The 15,532-nt window shown below is 46.3% G+C and overlaps 1 protein-coding gene across 1 annotated transcript in view; it reads right to left on the bottom strand.

The window, feature by feature from the left end:
* The window catches only part of LOC111537903 (core histone macro-H2A.2), a 59,214-nt gene that overhangs the window by 22,333 nt on the left and 21,349 nt on the right, over positions 1–15,532 (bottom strand). Inside the window, exon 2 of the mRNA XM_023205043.3 lies at positions 13,654–13,884. Coding sequence (XP_023060811.1) covers positions 13,654–13,825 — 172 coding nt within the window. The 5' untranslated portion in view covers positions 13,826–13,884. The remainder of the gene's footprint in view (positions 1–13,653; positions 13,885–15,532) is intronic.

Raw genomic sequence — 15,532 nt, 5'->3', positions numbered from 1 at the left:
GAGGACATGATGGCTGGAATGTGAGCAGCCATCTTTGACCAAGAAGAGGAAGTTGTGCATGCTAGAGCAAGAGCATAGAAGCAAATTGAGTCTCTACCAATGTAGACTGTCTGTTCTAGACTTCTTTTGTATGAGAATGAAATAAACTCTCTTGGTGAAGCCACTATCTACAGAAGTGAATCCTGACCAATACAGAATCCTACTATAGAACATAAATTCCTCTCAGTCTGTGGGGAGCAGGGCCATCTCTAAAGAGAATAGTGATGTAGGTAAAGTCTGTTCTGGGTACCCACTTGGACTTCTCTTAGACTCTCTTTTTTTTTTTTTTTCTTTTTTGTTGAGTCGTTCTATCGCCCAGGCTGGAGTGCAGTGGCGTGATCTCGGCTCATTGCAACCTCCACCTCCTGGGTTCAAGCGATTCTCCTGCCTCAGCCTCCTGAGTAGCTGGGATTATAGGTGCGCACCACCACGCCCGGCTAATTTTTGTATTTTTAGTAGAGACGGGGTTTCACCACGTTGGTCAGGCTGAGCTTGAACTCCTGACCTCAGGTGATCCACCGCCTTGGCCTCCCAAAGTGCTGGGATTCCAGGCATGAGCCGCTGCGCCCGGTTGACTCTCCTTTTCCTCTTTGCCCAATGCCCTAGGTCTTTCCTGTCCTAAAAGAAAAGTGGACTGAAGGACTGACTGACACCGTGGGATGAGGAAATGGTTAACCCGAAAAGTGAATTCCTAAAGGGAATGCCACGAGACCTGTGTAGGAAAGCATGTTGAGCCCGGGGGGTCTTCCACATACTCCCCAAAACTTTAGCATGGCTGACTTTAACAAACATGCCACTTGGCAAATGTGAAAAAATTGACAAGAAGAAATTTTCCTAAAGCTATTTCACATACTATTAAAACCTTGGGGTAAAAAAAGAAATCTGTAGAAATGGTTTCTGCTATCTATATGCTTTCCCCCTTCCTCTTCTGTTTTATTTTGTTACTTTTCTTTCTTCTTCAATTTTAGAAGGATGTTCCGCTAAATCAAATTTGCCTTTAAAAGTATGAATGAGGCTTTAAAGAAAAATTCCTTCCCTTGGAAAGCTAGAGGCAATGTGTCAATGTGTTGTCTCACTGACAATGAGGGGGGAAAGTGTACGTGTGTGCGTGTGTGTGAATGTATTGTGTGTGTGTGAGTGTGCAGGCAGGCATATGTTTGTGTGTGCATGTGGGTATGTGCTGGGAGGATATGCTGATACAATGGCACAAATACTAAGCCCTAAAATTAATAGACGACTTTGTATGAGTCTTTGCAATCAATCTAATTTCAAATAAAAAAGAGCACATGAAATTGCTATCATTCATAAAATCTACGACAATAACAAAAACTTGGCATAAGTATGCCGTATTAACTAATCACATGTGATTAACAAATGAATTAGAATAAAATAAACATTACAGTTAAATATTCATAGGCATTTCCATAAAGAAAAGTACTAAATCACCGTAAATTCATTCTCACATCTTTTCCAGATTATTAAGCAATGAATATTGTATTTGCCAACTATTCATTTATGCAGTGACCACGTTTTCTGAATCAAAGATTGGGGCACTAAAATTTGAGAAGTGTGAGCATGCTTGTTGGGACAGTGGGATAGGGTATTTGAAATTAATGCTGTCTGTGAACCGACGGATTATATTGGAAAAATGAAATTAATGCTGTATTAGATAATCAGGCTTGCTGCTTTCAGGCTGTTTCCCAGTCCTTGCTTTCTCTTCAAAAGAATGCCCATTAAAAGGAAATGGAGTGGCCAGGCATGGTGGCTGATGCCTGCAATCCCCACAATTTGGGAGGCAGAGGCAGGTGGATCCCTTGAGGTCAGGAGTTCGAGACCAGACAGGCCAATATGGTGAAACCCCGTCTCTACTAAAAATACAAACATTAGCCAGGCGTGGTGGTATGTGCCTATGATCCCTGCTACTTGGGAGGCTGAGGCAGGAGAATCACTTGAACCTGGGAGGTGGAGGCTGCAGTGAGCCAAGATTGGGCCACCACATGGCAGCCTGGGTGACATAGTGAGATTCTGTTTAAAAAAAAAAAAAGAAAGAAAGAAAAGAAAATGGAATTATAAAGCTTTCAAATATACTTTATTTTTTGAGACAGGATCTCCCCTCTGTCACCCAGGCTGAAGTGCAGTGATGTGATCATGGCTCACTGCAGCCTTAACCTCCCAGACTCAAGTGATCTTCCCCCATCAGCCTCCTTAGTAGCTGGGACCACAGGCTTGTGCCACCATGCCAGCCTAATTTTTAATTTTTTTTGTAGACGCAGGGTTTTACTTTGTTGTCCAGGCTGGTCTCAAACTCTTAGGGTCAAGTGGTCCTCCCACTTGAGCTTCCCAAAGTGTTGGGATTTCCAGGTGTGAGCCACTGTTCCCGTCAGGCTTGCCTTCTGGCTCTAGGTTAAAATGTGCAGCTCCCCATTGTGTACAGTGAAGGGAAGTGTGCTGCCCCTGCTCATCTCAAGGGACTCTCATTTCTGGGGTACACATGGGAGGAAGAAGCACTCCACTCACCCCTTTTTCTAGATGGGTTTGAGGGTTAATGAGCCTCCCAATTTTAAGCTTCTGAGCAACTGAATTGAATTTAGCATCCTGGATCATTACTTTCCTGCCTCCTGTTACCTGCATTTAGAGGGAGAAATTAAGCACCCTCCCCAAGTTCATCAAATTAACTGTCAGCATAAGAGGCAGGGCTCATGGGAAGCACTACATATTTGCAGTCTTCAGGAAGCCCTGAAGGTCAGGTTATTTTCAGCTTGACAGACAGACGCACAGACATTCAGACAAAAAAATCTGCCGGAATAAAATGCAGCATAGGATGAGACTGAAGGCAGAGACTCCGCATGCAGCACAATTCAGAGAATGCAGACGATGCTTGGGGACCATGCAATGAAGCTCTTGAACAAACCCGTTTGAAATAATTTATAAGAAAGAAAACCTTGATTATGTGTTCTAGTGCAAAAGCAGTGGTAGGACTTTTTTTTTTTTTTTTAACTTAGAAAAAGATAACACATCACAGAAAATCTACGTCAAATAGTTCTTATCTCTTTCGGATGTTTAGTCCGGACATCCTTGACACGTGGACTTCACCATTTAAATGTTTGTAATAACATTAATCATTAGCCAGGCACAGGGCTCATGCCTATAACCCCAGCACTTTGGGAGGCTGGGGTGGGAGGATCGCTTGAGCTCAGGAGTTCAAGGCCGCAGTGAGCTGTGATAGTGCCACTGCACTCCAGCCTGGGTGACAGAGGAGACCCTGCCTAAAAAAAAAAAATTCAAAGCAAATGAAACAAGAAAAACATTAATCATCATTCATAGTTTCAAATGTAATTATGGCAAATATAGTCCCATGAACTATAAAAGTTTGCTACATTCTCGAGTGACTTTATTGATCTTAGGGATTTTATTAATCCTGCCAAATCCTTATATTGGCAATCAATAAGAAAACTGGATTTATACAGCACTAATTTACTCTACTACAAATGTTGTGGGAAGATCATAATTCTGTTAAGTGGTGGGGACTTCTATGGCAAACCCCTCACTTCTCAGAAGTCACACTTCTAGCAATAGTAATCATCTGGAATACAGCTGAGTATCTAGTAGTAAAAATAATTTCTTTAGCCAAAAGGGATACTGTAAAGCTCATACACATTATTTTGGAAGTCTGTGTCCTTTCATTTTGTATACAATTTAAACCAACAGTGGATATTCCAGCCCACAGAAGATGGGAAATAGCACATTAATTACAGGGTTGGGACAGGTGAGGTGAAGTGACCAAGACTCTGTCTCCTTACCAGGCCCTTTCTTCCTTGTCCACTTGCCCACTGATTGGCGGTGTCCCTGGGGTTCTGTCTGTGCCTTCTGCTCTGCTAGGGCCATGCAATCTTCTGGGGAAAATCCCTTCGGACTCAGGGGTCCAGCTTCTACCCACTTGCCTGTACTACTGAATCTGCACCTCCAGCCCTGCCATGATAATCACCCAGACGGCCTCACCCGGGGGCTTCACACGTAAAGCAAACATCACATTCCCCAAATCAAAATCATCTCCCCAAACCTGCATTTCTCATCACCCTTAGAACTGGCAGCTCCATCCACACATGGCTCCTACCAGAGACCTGGGAGTCATTCCCTGTTCTTCCCTCTCCCACTCCCGATCTCCTTCCAGTCACCACATGGGGTCATCCAGCCTCATCAATCTCACACACTTTTGGCCTTCTTGTTGCCATTGCCTGAGTTAAAGCTCCCTTCTCTTCTAACCCAGATAATTGTATTGGGTGTCTAGATGGTTTCCCCATCCCTAGTTTTGTTGTTCTCCAGATCCATGCCAGCATGGCCACTGGTGACCCAATAGGTACCCTTGTGCAAATTACAAAAAGATGCTCCTAGCTGGGTGTGGTCCCAGTACTTTGGGAGGCAGAGGCGGGCAGATTGCTTGAGCTCAGGAGTTCAAGACCAGCCTGGGCAACAAGGCGAAACCCCGTCTTTACAAACAATACAAAACTTAGGCGGGCTTGGTGGTATGCACCTGTAGTCCCAGCTACTTAGGGGGCTGAGGCGGGAGGATTGCTTGAACTCAGGAGGTCTAGGCTGTAGTGAGCTGTGATCATGCCACTGCACTCCAGCCTGGGCAACAAAGACCTACCCTGCCTCTAAAAAAAGAAAAGACATTCCTGCCTCAAGACACTTTTTATATTTAGAGACAGGGTCTGGCTCTGTTGCCCCGGCTGGAGTGCAGTGGTGCTATCAAGGCTCACTGCAGCTTTAACCTTCTGGGCTCAAGTGATTCTCCTGCCTGAGCCTCTCGAGTAGCTGGGATTACAGAGGTGAGCCACCATGCCCAGCAAGATGCTTTACTGTCTGGATTTTGTTAGAACAAAAGTCTTTACTACCATCTGCTGGAAATTCTCATAATAAATACAAAAATCTTTGTAGTCTAGGATTTGAATGATATTGCCTTAAATGTGTGTGCTTGTGCCATGTACAACCTGCATGGCCACATGTGCTGGTGGTCAAAGTAATCTTTTACAGACACAAATGTAATAAATGAGAATCATTAGGTAAGAAAATTTTTGATGTTAAGTGGTGAGACCCAATTATCTGGAAATGATATGTAAATGATAAGTATCTATGTTACACAATGATTTCATGGGGTATCCTGAAATTCAACCCATTCTGGTCAGTTGAAAATGTATTATATTACAGAACATTTTCTCATCAAAATGATTATAAACAATTCCTCCTCAATATCTTGTATTTACATTATATCTACTGTCAGCACAGACAAAATGCTATTGCAGAATTTGGGGCTTGTTTTTTTCAGTCCATTTTTCCTCACTTACATTGGAGGTGTGAACTGGGCCAACATTATCACAGTTCCACAGATCAGGAAACTGAAGTAGGAACGTGATAACCATTCTGGGAGGCAAGCATGTTCAGGTCAACGGGGCGTTCTAGATGGGCAGTTGAGCGTGCATTCTTTGCGGGACTGTGCACCCTCCTTCAGCAGGTGGGGGCTAGAGACACTGTGGCTCTAGCATCATGATCACATGTGAACCTGGGGCTAGCCAGACGCTCAGTCCATAGAATCAGGCGAGGCATGCTGTTGTCTCTCGCCCAGTGTTGCTGAGAATTTGTGCCCTCCTTTTTTGACCGTGTTGTCCCCAGCCTTCTCTTCCTGGCCATGCCTGTGGCCCTAGGTTGCCTTCCAGAGGCAGTGTGTGGGACAGAGGGCTTCAGAAACCACAGACATAAATCTGACAGGAGTGGTAGACTGGCCAGGGGAAGCCCACTGATGGTGGCTCGTTGGCCCCCAGGACATCAGCAGGAGAATCCAGTTGATGTGGGGGTGAAGAGCACTGCTTGCCACAGAGATTTGGCAGGGAGAAAAGAGTGGAATACTGCCACTTAAGAGCTGTGTAATGAGGGTCACTTAGAGAGGCTGTGCCTGGGTATGGGAAGAAGGTGTCTAGGGGGCACTGTCTCTAGGGGCACACTGCAGTGTCTGCATCAGTTCCCAGCAGCCCTTCTCCTTCTGGGAGCTGGAGGAGGTGCCTCCCCACCTGGGACCAAGGCCTCCAGCCAGCTCTGGAGACCCCGGGGGCCCAGCTTCCCCACTGGGCTCCTTGTCTCTGTGTTTCCAGCTCTCCCCCTCCTGCAGGGGGGGCTACACCTTGTTGGTGCTGGGAATCCCTTTGGTAGTCTGGTGAGGCCCAAATAACTCTTCTCAGAACAAGGTGTTTGATTAAAAAAAAAAAAAGGAAAACATACATAACATACATCTACCATGTAACCATTTTAAAGGATACAATTCAATGGCATTAAGCATATTCACAATGTTGCACAGTCGTAACGATCCATTTCCAGAATGTTCTCATCATCCCAAATGGAAACTCTGCACCCATTAAACAATAACTCATCATTTCTCCTTCCCTCTCCCCAGCCCCTGGTAACCTCTATTCTACTTTCCGTCTCTATGAATTCCCCTCTTCTAGGTATCACCTCCTCTGGGCATCTCATATAAATGGAACCATACAATGTTGCCCTACTGTGTCTGCCATCCTTCATATGCATAACGTTTTCAAGGTTCATCCAGGTTGTACCATGTATCAGAATTTTATTCCCTTTTGAAATATTGTGACTGAATAACAGCCCATTATATGAATATACCACATTCTGCTTAGCCATTCATCTGTTGATCAACACTTGGTTGCTTCCACCTTTCGGCTGTTGTGAAAAATGCTGCTAAGAACATGGTTGCACAAATATTTGTTTGTGTCCTGCTTTCTTTCTTTTTTTTTGAGAAGGAGTTTCACTCTTGTTGCCCAGGCTGGAGTGCAGTGGCACAATCTTGGTTCACTGCAACCTCCGCCTCCCGGGTTCAAGCGATTCTCCTGCCTCAGCCTCCCCAGCAGCTGGATTACAGGCATGCGCCACCACGCCCGGCTAATTTTGTATTTTCAGTAGAGACGGGGTTTCTCCATGTTGGTCAGGCTGATCTCAAACTCCCAACCTCAGGTGATCCACCCACCTCGGCCTCCCAAAGTGCTGGGATTACAGGCGTGAGCCACTGCGCCCGGCCAAGTCCCTGCTTTCAGTTCTCTTGGGTATACAGCTAGGACTGGCATTGTTTGGTTGTATTGGTAATTCTATGTTTAACTTTTTTAGGAACCATCAAACTGTTATCCACAGTGGCTGCACCCTTTTTTAAAAATAAACTTGTATTTTGATTTTTTTGATTTTTAAATTTTTTAAATTTAATTTTTTTTTTTTTGAAATGGAGTCTTGCTCTGTTGTCCAGGCTGGAGTGCAATGGCATAATCTTGGCTGACCGCAACCTCTGCCTCCCGGGTCCACGCCACTCTCCTGCCTCAGCCTCCTGAGTAGCTGGGCCCACAGGCGTCCGCCACCTGGCCCAAATTTTTATTTTTAATCTTTGTGAGTACATAGTAAGTGTATATATGTATGGGGTACAAAGATATTTTGATACAGGCATTAAATGTGTAATAATCACATCATGGAAAATGGTGTTTCCTTCTCAAGCATTTATCCTTGGTGTTACAAACCATCCAATTACACTCTTTTTTTTTTTTTCTTTGAGATGGAGTCTTGCTCTGTCACCCAGGCTGGAGTGCAGTGGCCGGATCTGGGCTTACTGCAAGCTCCTCCTCCCGGGTTTGCACCATTCTCCTGCCTCAGCCTCCCGCGTAGCTGGGACTACAGGCGCCTGCCACCACGCCCGGCTAATTTTTTTGTATTTTTTAGTACAGACGGGGTTTCACTGTGTTAGCCAGGATGGTCTCGATCTCCTGACCTCGTGATCTGCCCGTCTCGGCCTCCCAAAGTGCTGGGGTTACAGGCTTGAGCCACCGCGCCCGGCCCAGTTATACTCTTTTAGCTATTTAAAAATGTATAGTTAAATTATTTTTACTATAGGCTGTGCCATTTTACATTTCATTCATTCATAAGATCTGGTGGTAGCTTTAATAACTACTTTGAGTGTGAAGAGCTCCCCACCCCCTTTGTCTCCCAGTCCACACCTCCCACTTCTCAACTCACTGTGGTTTGGTTCTGACCTCCCACGCTGTCCTTGCCAAGGTCATCATGACCCTGAGGTGGCTAGATCTGTTGTCCTTGTCTGGTTTTTATCAGCGTGACCCTTAGGGGCTCCTGGCCCTCCCTCCCTTCCCTTGGCCTCTGATTCATCACATGCTCACATCTTTCCTCCTTACCCTCTGACTTTCCTCAGCCTCCTTTGCCATCCTTTCCCCCTCTCCCTGGCCCACCGGGCACACTGGCGTCGCTCATGCTGGGTCCTGTGCTCTCTCTGGGTGACCTCGCTCACTTCCACTGCCTTAACACACCGATGTGATCCTCCTGCCCACAGCTCCCTCCTGAGCTGCCGACACACCTAGGGGGTCTCCACTCAGTAACAGTAATAGCCACATGGATGGACTTGCTCACATGTGCCGAGCGGTGCTAACCACTTTTCATGCATTATTTTATATAATCCTCACAATAACATCATGAGTGGTAAAGCAATGAGCCTGAGGGTTCATAGCTGATATGTGGCAGAACCAGAATCTAGGTTCAGGCCTGGCTGGATCCAGCATTTCTATCCACTCTGCTCTTCTGGACATCTTTTTTATTTTTATTTTTATTTATTGAGAGACAAGGCCTTGCATGGTCGCCCAGGCTGAGGAGTGCAGTGGTGCAATCATAGCTCACTGCTGCCTCGAATTCCTGGGCTCAAAGAATCCTCCCACCTCAGCTTCCCTAGCAACTGGGACTATTCGGAACATACCACCACACCCTGCAACCTCCACCTTCTGGGTTAAAGTGATTCTTCTGCCTCAGCTTCCCAAGTAGCTGGGATTACAGGCATGCACCACCATGCCTGGCTTATTTTTGTATTTTTAGTAGAGATGGGGTTTCATCATGTTGGTCAGGCTAGTCTTGAACTTCTGAAGTCAGGTAATCCACTCGCCTTGACCTCCCAAAGTGCTGGGATTACAGGTGTGAGCCACCGCGCCCAGCACACACCTGGTTAATTTTTAAATTTCTTGTAGAGAAATCTTGCCCACCATCTTGCCCAAGCTGGTCTGGAACTCCTGGACTCAAGTGGTCCTCCCACTTTGGCCTCCCAAAGTGTTGGGATTACAGGCATAAGCCACTCTGCCCAGCCCTCTTGGACATCTTATAGATACCAAAGCTCAACAGGTCCCAAACTGAGCCCCTCCTGCTGCAGCCTGGTTCTCATCCATTGCTCCCTACTTTAGCTTCAGGCACCATTCTCCATCCACTAGCTGCTTTGCTCTCTCTTCTCCTTCCTCTTGGCCAGACTTTTTTTTGTTTTGTTTTGTTTTGTTTTGTTTTTGAGATGGAGTTTTGCTCTTGTTGCCCAGGCTGGAGTGTAATGGCACGATCTTGGCTCACCACAACCTCCGTCTCCTGGGTTCAAGTGATTCTCCTGCCTCAGTCTCATGAGTAGCTGGGATTACAGGCATGTGCCACCATGCCTGGCTAATTTTGTATTTTTAGTAGAGATGAGGGTTCTCTATGTTGGTCAGGCTGGTCTCGAACTCCAGACCTCAGGTGATCTGCCCACCTTGGTGTCCCAAAGTGCTGGGATTACAGGTGTGAGCCACCACGCCCGGCTGGCCAGACTTCTTTTACCCATTCCCTGCTTCTCTTGTCTCCAAGTCCACACCTCATTCTATTTCTCACCCCATGGGAGTGTGGCCTGAGAGAAAGTAACTAGTCCACGCCTGCAAGATTCATGTCATCCTTGATGCCCCTCCCTGTGGATCCAATCCATTATGGAGCGGAGCTGACTCCACCCTCCAGAGAGCTCCCAGATTTTCCATTTCTTCTCACCATCCCCACTGTGCACCCTTGGTCCTGGCCACTGTCAGTTCTTTACCAAGTGACACTAAAACGACTCCACTGGTCTCCTGGAATCTGATCTTGCTCCTTGACAACTGTTCTCCTAAAGCCAGAGTGATGCCCCACAGATGCTGCCACCTCCCTTCGATGCCTCCTCTGCCGTGTGTGTGTGTGTGTGTGTGTGTGCGCGCGCGCGTGTGCGTGTGGACCTTCAAGGGCCATCACAGTCTAGCGCCTGCTGCCCTGCCCCCATTTCATCTCTCACTCCTCCCATTCCCAAGCTCTGCTGTAGGCACATTAGAAAGGGCTGCACACTCTTTTAAACTTGGAGTCTTCTCCATTATTCTCAACCTCCCTTACTATCTTCCCCTAGTTTACTCCCCCCATCTGAATCTGGCTGACTCCCTTCCCCACCTGGCTGCTCACCAGAATCATTTGGGGGAACTTTTAAGAATCCTGATGCACAGAAAATACTCCAGCATCTCTCGGGGGTTGGACCCAGGCATCAGGATTTGAAATCAATCGATACGAGAAATGCAGGGTTGACAACCTGGTTTTGGTCTTAACAACGCTTACATTAGATTAGGCAGCCCTTCCCCCAACCCGCACTTCCCAAAGTTCCTCTCATTCCCTGCCCGACAGCACCTGATCTTATTGTGAGGCATTTCCTTCTTGTCCTCCTCACTAGGCTCTAAGTCCAGCAATGGGCAGGACCAAGTTAGCTGGTTTTCTGCTGTATCTTCAAGACCTGATTCAAACGAGGCACTCAGTCTAGATTTGTTTCGTGAATGTGGAAGTCATTTCAAGGGTGACAGGAGGCTTCCACATTTTGACCCCCCTTCCCTAAACAGAATCAATGGATACCTCTTTAAAAAACAAACAAATAAACCAAAAAACAGACAAAAATTCCCCATGTCACTTACTCAACAGTAGCTTGCAATTCCACTAATATGATTCATTCCTTTGGATTACAATGCCTTGTCTCATTAAAATGTAAATTCAGCCTGAAAATATACCACCTTAATGGAATTAGTCATTTATACTTTGTCCTGAATGATTTTATCAGCTCTTAATAGAGGGGGGAGGAGAAGAATTACCATTTATTGAGTGCATCCTATACGCCAGGTGTTTTACACATATTAGCTCATTGAATGAGGTTAAATGAGCTAGTTCTGGAAACACCTGGAGCTCAGAGAGGTTAGGGTAACAGAGCTGGTCGATGAGTCATCCCGATTGGAACCGACATCTGAGCCCGCACTCTCTCCGTGCCTGCCTGCCTTTGGAGGAGAGAAAAGGCACAAAGAAGGGAGGGAAAGGACACAGAGGACAGGCCTGGGCCTCAGGAGATCAATGTCACCTTCTCCTCCTCTACGTGGCCCAGGATGGTCTGGACACTGGGACTGGCTGGGGCAGAAGGACTTTGGCAATGGCACCCTTGCCGGTGCTCATCCTCTCCACATTCAACTCGCCGTATAAATGGCCCAATTCTATTGCAGGAACCCTGCCTAAGGACTCACTGCACACGCTGACGTGGAGAGGCTCAACAAATGCTCTTTGAATGGATGAACGAACAGGGAGAGGTAAGCTTCATTTATCTCACACATCTGAACCAAAGACTAACAGAGATGCCAGGGATTCCAAAGGCCAAATTTTGTATATGCACTGGATTAGACTTTTGCCTATTTTCATCACACAAACATTGGGGCAGTGTAGCACAGCAAAACTGCGTGGCTCGAGGTTGAGGGCCCTGGGGGAGTCCTAGTTTCCCATCTGAAAGCTGTGGGATCTTTGAGTTACTCAGTGTCTTCCAGTCTCAGTGGGTGGCACACACCTAACAGGTTGTTTTAAAGCTTCATAAACCCTTCTCAAAGTCTGTTCTCTCCCTCCCTCAGCTCGGAGGTTTTCCTATCAGATTCCTTGGCCTCACTCCAGATCCAGTGAATCAGACCCTTTGAGAGTGTATCCAGGAACTTGCATTTTATTTTATTTTATTTTTTGAGACGGAGTCTCACTCTGTCACCCAGGCTGGAGTGCAATGGTGTGATCCCAGCTCACTGCAACCTCTAACTCCTGGGTTCAAGTGATTCTCCTGCCTCAGCCTCCCAAGTAGCTGGGATTACAGGCCTGTAACCCCAGTAGCTGCCACCATGCCTGGCTAATTTTTGTATTTTTAGTAGAGATGGGGTATCACCATATTGGCCAGGCTGGTCTCAAACTCCTGACCTCAGGTGATCCACCTGCCTCAGCTTCCCAAAGTGCTGGGATTATAGGTGTGAGCTACCACGCCTGGCGGGAACTTGCATTTTAAACAAGCATTCCCTACATCTTTTGGCTTGAGGCTAAAAGACTGGCTACAATCTTGCTATTCAATGTGTGGTCCCTGGACCAGCAGCATCAGTATCACCTGGGAGCTTGAGGAATGGAGTCTCAGGGCCCACCCTGCCCTTGTCAACAAGATCCCTGGGTGACTCCACTTTGAAAAGCACTGCTTTTCAGAGTCCTCCAGCTTTCCCCAACCTCCTAAAGGAGGGAAGGACTTTTAGCTCAGGAGCAAGGCTTTCATTTCATAAGAGGAAGGCTCATGATGCAAAGGTCTGCCTGATGGAAGCTCTGGGGGGAGGACATTTCCATGCATGGACCAAGGAAAACCTTTCACCAATCAATGTTGGTTGGTGAGCAATGGGGACTAAGAGGGCAGGGCAGGACTGAGCATCTAGAAAGGAAAAACCAGCAGAAAAGAGGAACCTGCGGACAGAAGAGAGGACCAGCCCTGCCACAGCCCAGAGGATTTCATGCAGTGAGGCTTGCCTCCCCAGTGTTAGACTGTTTGGGGAGGTCTGCTTTTTAACCTGGCAGAATTCCCAAGGAACTTAACCTTGGTGTCTAGGGAATTTGTTAACCTTGGGCAAAGTCAGAGACATTGTTGCTCATGGCTATTACCCAACAAGGGACTAAATCACACTTATTGTATATACATATTTATATATTTTATTTGTAAATATTTCTGAAAAGCACCCCGATATTGTAAAGTTTGGTTTCTGTTTAACTATGACATAAGAGAACAACAAAAAAGCTAAAGAGAAAGCTACTAAGATAAAGAACACTTACAGCAAAATCTCATCTTTCAGTAAAAAAATTAACAACAAATCTGGGAAACTATTTTCTGTGCACCCCTATTAGATGAGAATCACCTCAGTGAAGGAGAGCAAAATTAGAACATTACATCGGCTTCATGGCAGCACCCAAAAGATGCTTTTGATGATCAGATAAATGTTATTTATGGACACTGAGTCCTAGTTTAAATATACCAGGAAAACTGATGTTTAATGAGCAATTTGATGTAAAAAGACTCCCTTTTACAAAATGAATATCAACTCCCCCATTCTCCCTGCAGTTTATTTTCTTCAGGAGCTTAGATATTTATATATTGCATTCGCTTAAAGTAAGACACATCTTTTGCAGGACTGGTCTAGGAGGGCCACTTACTTGGTTGTGGGTTCTCTGCCTTCCATGCTGATCACCTGTCCTTCCTATGCGCTTTTCTCTCCCCTAAAGTCTGCAGAAGTTGATTTTAGCCAAGCAGGCCAGTTGCAACCCTGTCACCACCCGCAGTAGCCTTGAGCCAGGCACAAGACAATTTGGAGCATCCCTCCCCAGCCTGAGAGGGGGACCCAGGGGAGGGTGGGGACCTGGGAGCAGGCAGTCTCCTTTGCGTGTCCTCATTACCTGCCAGGTACTCAATGACTGCCGCCATGTAGACAGGGGCGCCCACGCTGATTCGGTACTTGAACGTCCCTTTCTTCAGATAACGCATCAGCCTCCCCACTGGAAAGATGACACCTGCCCTGGCTGAACGGGACAGCTTGGACATTTTCTTCTTCCCGCTCCGGCCCGACATCTTGCCTCAGTTTCCCTCTCAGCTTGCTGACACAGTGGCCTCCCGGCACTAACACAATGCTGAAAAGCAAAAAGGGAAAGAAGACAGAGTTGAGGAAGGGTAGTTGGCAAACATCTTGGGCACAGTGGCATGGCCCTTGGGTACCACTGTGACATCTCTGACTGCCCCAGGGAGGCAGCTGAAACCTGGCTGCCACTGCAGGTGCAGGAGGTACGGAGTCAGGCATGGGGTCTCTGAAGGGCATGGGCAAGCTCACCCACAAACATCCCTCCCCCACCAAGGCAGCCCGACCTCAAGAGGAAAGGCCACAGAAAACTGTCACTGAATAGGGAGGTCTCGATCCTGTGGTCAGCTGAAAAATGACCCCCAAAGATGTCCATTTCCTCATCCCCAGAACCTGTGACTGTTATCTTATATGACAGAGACTTTGCAGATGGGATTAAGCTAAGGGTCTTGAGATGGGGAGGTTATCTTGGATTATCTGGGTGGGGCTAATGGAATTGCCAGCGTCCTTAAAAGACAGAGGCAGGGGGTCAGAGTGGGCAGTAAGAGATGTGAGAACAGAAGGAAAAGGATTTTCCCCTCAAAGCCACCAGAAGGAATTAGTCCTGCTGATACCTCGGCTTTAGCCCAGTAAGACTAATTTTGGACTTCTGACCCCTGAACTATAAGAGAATAAATTTGTATTGTTTTAAATCACTAAGTTTGGGGTAATTTGTTCCAGCAACAATAAGAAAACTAATACAATACCTCTCGGCTTATATGACTTTGCCCATTATAATGGTTAGTGTGTTAGTCTGTTCTCACACTGCTAATAAAGACATACCCAAGACTGGGTAATTTATAAACAAAAAGAGGTTTAATGGACTCACACTTCCACGCGGCTGGGGAAGCCTCACATTATAGTGGAAGGTGAAAGGCATGTCTTATATGGCAGCAGACGAGACAGAATGAGAGCCAAGTGAGAGGGGAAACCCCTTATAAAACCATCAGATTTCGTGAGACTTATTCACTACCACGAGAACATACGGGGGACACCGCCCCATGATTCAATCATGTCCCACCGGGTCCCTCCCACAACACGTGGGAATTATGGGAGCTACAATTCAAGATGAGATTTGGGTGGGGACACAGCCAAACCATATCAGCCAGGTTTGACAGACATAACTGAGAGCTGATGCGTATTTCTCAGACACTTTTCTAAATCATGCAGTAATGTAGCACTCTTAGAAATGGAAACAGGCCAGAAGAGGCAGTTTTACTGAATATGTGTGGTATGCAAACATAGCAAATGAAAAGCCATAATGCAGCCTGAGTTTCTGTTCCTTGGAATGGGGAATCCAGGTGGATTTTGGGGAGAAACTTCACAGTCAGCACAAAGAGGTGAATTCAGCACAAGGAATTAAGAGACAAATATTCACTGTTGCTTAAGGAAGTTATCTTTGTGTGAAGATAAAATAATTACATATTCCTGGACAGAGTATTTGTAAGCCCACCTGCAATCTAGAAAATTGTAGTAGATCTTGGGTGGGCTCGATCTGCTGGTTGACAGAGTGTTGTAACCGACAAATGGAATATAATCTTCAGTAAGTAAAAGCAAATTACAAGGGACAAACGGTCAGGTGCAAAGAAAAGGAAAATTACATTTTCTAGGAAATGTGTTAATATATCAAAGCTCTCTTCCCCAAGGTCAATGGCCTTCTCAGG

This window comes from Piliocolobus tephrosceles, chromosome 9 (assembly GCF_002776525.5).
Source record: "Piliocolobus tephrosceles isolate RC106 chromosome 9, ASM277652v3, whole genome shotgun sequence".
Taxonomy (NCBI): Eukaryota; Metazoa; Chordata; class Mammalia; order Primates; family Cercopithecidae; genus Piliocolobus; species Piliocolobus tephrosceles.
This window is presented reverse-complemented; position numbering and strand designations above follow the sequence as displayed.